This window comes from Pinus tabuliformis, chromosome 1_1, assembly GCF_031772625.1.
Source record: "Pinus tabuliformis cultivar Carrire ecotype Pingquan chromosome 1_1, CPIR1, whole genome shotgun sequence".
Taxonomy (NCBI): Eukaryota; Viridiplantae; Streptophyta; class Pinopsida; order Pinales; family Pinaceae; genus Pinus; species Pinus tabuliformis.
In genome coordinates, this window is record NC_142297.1 from 910,217,365 (window position 1) to 910,221,613 (window position 4,249).

At 31.5% G+C, this 4,249-nt stretch overlaps 1 protein-coding gene across 1 annotated transcript; it reads right to left on the reverse strand.

Annotated features, from left to right (window-relative positions):
- Positions 1–2,501: 2,501 nt before the first annotated feature.
- Positions 2,502–4,031, reverse strand: LOC149217357 (MYB31 transcription factor31-like). Its single transcript, XM_089391349.1, has 3 exons — positions 3,864–4,031; positions 3,444–3,573; positions 2,502–3,335 (listed from the first exon to the last, which is right to left on the reverse strand). The coding sequence occupies exons 1-3, from the start codon at positions 4,000–4,002 to the stop codon at positions 2,900–2,902; spliced, it is 705 nt and encodes a 234-aa protein (XP_089247475.1). The 5' UTR covers positions 4,003–4,031; the 3' UTR covers positions 2,502–2,899.
- Between the last annotated feature and the right edge of the window lie 218 nt (positions 4,032–4,249).

Here is a 4,249-nt window from a genome sequence, read left to right on the forward strand (position 1 = left end):
TGAAATGAATAATATATAGTGTGTGAGATTTGTGTTGTGCAGAATCACTCTCTGCGCTCTCCTCTAGTTTTCTATCAAAGTAGTTATGCCCTTCTAGTTTTCTATCAAAGCAGTTATGCCGCATGCCCATTTTTCCATTTTAATTAAATTGATTAACTAAAAGAAAAACCATATGAAGTAAGTCATCCTAACAAAGCCTATTTACAACTTAATAACCTCCGTGGTAACTTGAGGTGTGAGGTGATTCTCTATAGCTAATAATAATTTAAAATAAAGTTATAATTATGCCTATAAACATGACTATTTTGAAATAAAATTGCCAAAATTTAATTTAATTATCAATAATTTTTAGGTGGATGGTAGAGATTTAACCTCCACAAAATATTCTAGAATATTCTTAGCAGTGTCCACTGTCCACAAATCAAAGTTTGAGATTTATATCCAATGTAGTTATGCATTTTTTACTCTTTTAATTAAATTGATTAATTGAAAAAAATGTCATATAAACAAGTGTTGTATGAAGTGAGTTATGGTTTTTGGGACATGTGGTATCGATCCATTTTTAGTATTGTAACAAAGTTTGTTTACAAGTGCCCTTTTTATTGTAACAAAGTTTATATACAAGTGCCCTTTTTTTAAGTTTTCAATGTATCATGAAGTAAGTTTTTTTATTTTTATTATGTTGTGCTAGTTACGTAGATAGGCATGTCTATTTTGGAATAATGTTTGTGTGGTTTTAATTTATTTACCCATAATTATTAGAGAATTGTAGGGATTTAAACTCCATGGATATTATTAAAGGTTAAAATTTACTTTAAATGTTATTATACCATTTTTTCCCTTTTAATTAAATTGATTACTAAAAATAATTGCCATATGAACATGGTGCCATATGCATACGAGTTAAAGTCTTTTTGGGCATGTGATGTTATTAGTAAGCCAAAGCCTATTCACATGTTAAAAATCTTGATGGTAGAGTGATAATGAATCTCCATAGTAATGAATCATTTTTTGTTTCTTTTAATGTATATATGTTTTATTTTTTAAATATATGTATGTTTAATTCATATATTAGTTCTTTTTATAATAAATAATAATAGTAATTGAAAACAAAGTTATAGTTTATTTAAATTTTATGACTTTAAAAGAAATGGTAATATGAAATGTATAATCAGATAAGTATTTTGATATTTATAAACATTTAACAACCATTTAATTTTATATATTTATATTATTTATATCGTGAATTAAATTTTATACCAATATTAAAATTAATCACAAAAATTAATTTAAATCATTAAACTTTTCTTATTAATAAGCCTTGCTATTAATTTTAATAATATAATATACTCTGCGTCACAGTGATCCAATTTTAATAATGCTATATACTTATTTTAATAACGTCATATACTTTGAGGGACAATGATCAAATTTATATCTCATGGTGCAGGAAAGCCATGGTTGAAAATTAAATTTAGTTTGAAAAGTCTTATTAATAAGCCTTCTTATTAATTTTAATAATATAATATACTCTGGGTCACAGTGATCCAATTTTAATAATGCTATATACTTCTTTTAATAACGTCATATACTTTGAGTGACAGTGATCAAATTTATATCTCATGGTGCAGGAAAGCCATGGTTGAAAATTAAATTTAGTTGGAAAAGTCTTATTAATTTTAGTTTGAAAAGTCTTATTAATTTTAGCGTATCAAATAAAATGTTAACGTCATAATAATAAAGCTCTCCAAAAATAAAGTTAATTTGTCTTTAACTCCACAAATATGACATGAACCTATGTTGACCTCTCTCTTAACAAATAAGATAAAACGTGCTAAGTTTTAAGCTCATTTAAAAAATGGTAAAATCAATTAATTCAAAACAAAAATATCTAAACTCACCAAATAAAAAATAAAACTATCTAATCCGAATATATACCAATGTAATTTATTGTCAGTAGCCTTTAAGAGAATTTCTCATTAAACTTCCAAACTTGAAGAAGTTACTCTTAACTTTGATTTATTATGTTTTAAACGATTTTGGTTTATTACGTTTTTAAACTTTTTATTATTAAATTTAGGAGGGACAATTTATTTCTCTGTTAACTTAATTGATAAAAGTATTATCACTTTTATTTAACTCAATTTTTATTATAATATTATTTTTCACTTAAGCTTAGTTTTTAAATTAATTTATTTAACAAATTTAAATTTAAATACAATTTGAATGGGTTTTTGAATGGGTTTCATGATTAAAAACATATATTTGAATGGGTTTTTGAATGGGTTTCATGATTAAAAACATATATTTGTTTTAAAAAGTTATATGTTAAAAACCAAAAAATAAACCTAATGGTTAAAATTTTGTGTTTGTTACTAAAAATTACAATTTTGTATTTGTTACTAAAAATTACAGATTCAAAATCAAAAAATTAAATCTAAACGAGTACTCAAAACTTGGCTTCCAGATCACAAATTCAAAACCAAAAAATTAAATCTAAATTAAGCACTCAAAACTTGCATGGGATGGATTAAATCTAAATTAAGCACTCAAAACTTGACTGCTATGCCATGCATGTTACACCTTGACAATGTTACACCTTGACAAGTAGTGACTGACACCTTAATATAATACATTTAACTCCTTCTTGCACACCTTTGTATAATACATTTGTTTTTGCACACCTCTTTGCTATGTGGAAATTCCACCATCAACTGCTCAGATCTTGTTGCTTGAGTATTTTAGCCATCCAATTTGTAGATATCCATTGCCTTTATCTGTGCCCTGTCATCTAGGATGGAATTTCATTTAAAATGGTAGGATATATTCACTGCCACTGACCAGAATGCCTGTGTTGGTGACAATTGGTCACTTATTATCCATACTGTCACTCATCATATCACCACCCCTCCAACACTTCTGGAGTTAACAGTCCGAGGCCAGAAGTAGGAGTTGAAACCACGGTTCTATCGACGCCCGAAGGGCCGCTTGCGGCAGGGGACGGGGTAGACGGTAAGCTAATACACAAACTGAGGTTGAGGTCGGCGTTCTCTTTCGCGTCCAAAGCCGCCGGCTCGACACGCGAGCTTTCCGATCGATCGTATCGGAAGAAGTCAGCTATCTCCGGCGTTCTAGGGTTCTGGAATGCCGGAATTTCGAGGTCAGGAATAGGCCGAGGGACGGGGATAATGTTGCTGTCGTAGGGCTGGCCGAGAGGACGATGGGACTGGGGGTCGATTCCCTTGATCAGCAATTTTCTCTTGATGTGAGTGTTCCAGTAGTTCTTTATCTCGTTGTCCGTCCGCCCCGGCAATCTTCCTGCAATAAGAGACCACCTGCGAATTTTCACAGACTTATCAATATCATTTCGGTACACAATTGCTGCAACTTCAGAATCGAAATTGGGAATTTATTGGAGCAAGAGAGGCAAAGAAATTCTATACTTGTTGCCGACGACGGAGTGGAGTTTGATGATGAGTTCGTCTTCTTCTTCTGTGAAGCTTCCACGCTTGAGATCGGGACGCAGGTAGTTTATCCATCGCAGCCTACAGCTCTTTCCGCATCTCGGCAGCCCTGCAATCGGAGAATCAAGAAACATTAAATATGAACAGAAAATCAAGAAACAACAAAATATATGAACGGAAAATCAAGAAACATTAAATATGAACGGAAAATCAAGAAACAACAAAATATATGAACGGAAAATCAAGAAACAGTATATCGGAAAATCAAGAAACGTTATATATGAACGGAAATCAAGAAACAATATATGAACGGAAAATCAAGAAACGTTATATATGAACGGAAAATTAAAGGGCAGCCATTAATTCCGTTAAGAAAGCAGAGCGCAGGCAAGCAATTACCTGCGGCCTTGGGAAGGGAACGCCAGCTGCCTTCGCCGTTGGCTCGAATGTAAGCAATGAGGCGGTGGTCTTCTTCTTTTGTCCAGGCCCCTTTGTTTGTATGAGCCTTCTCGCAGCAGGGAGATCTTCCCATCTTCATATACAAGCCTAGGCAATGGCAATGGACAACGAGAAGGAAACCACCACGGATGTATTTATAACCTAAATAAAGAGGCGGTGAGGGCAGGTATAGGATTTCTTTGTTTTATATTGCTATGTTAAAGTAGACATTGATGTATAAGGATACTGCCATCTACGTTTTAATCAATCGTTTTATAAAACGACAAAATTGTCAAATTTTCTTTTATTACATTTCTATAAAAATAACTTTTATAATCGATATAATA

Excerpts from the sequence above, each read along its gene's own strand:
- LOC149217357 (XM_089391349.1), bottom strand. The coding sequence starts at position 4,002 with ATGAAGATGGGAAGATCTCCCTGCTGCGAGAAGGCTCATACAAACAAA. Across the intron at positions 3,574-3,863 it reads TTCCCTTCCCAAGGCCGCAG|GGCTGCCGAGATGCGGAAAG; the intron begins GTAATTGCTTGC and ends CTCCGATTGCAG. Across the intron at positions 3,336-3,443 it reads CACTCCGTCGTCGGCAACAA|GTGGTCTCTTATTGCAGGAA; the intron begins GTATAGAATTTC and ends GAAAATTCGCAG.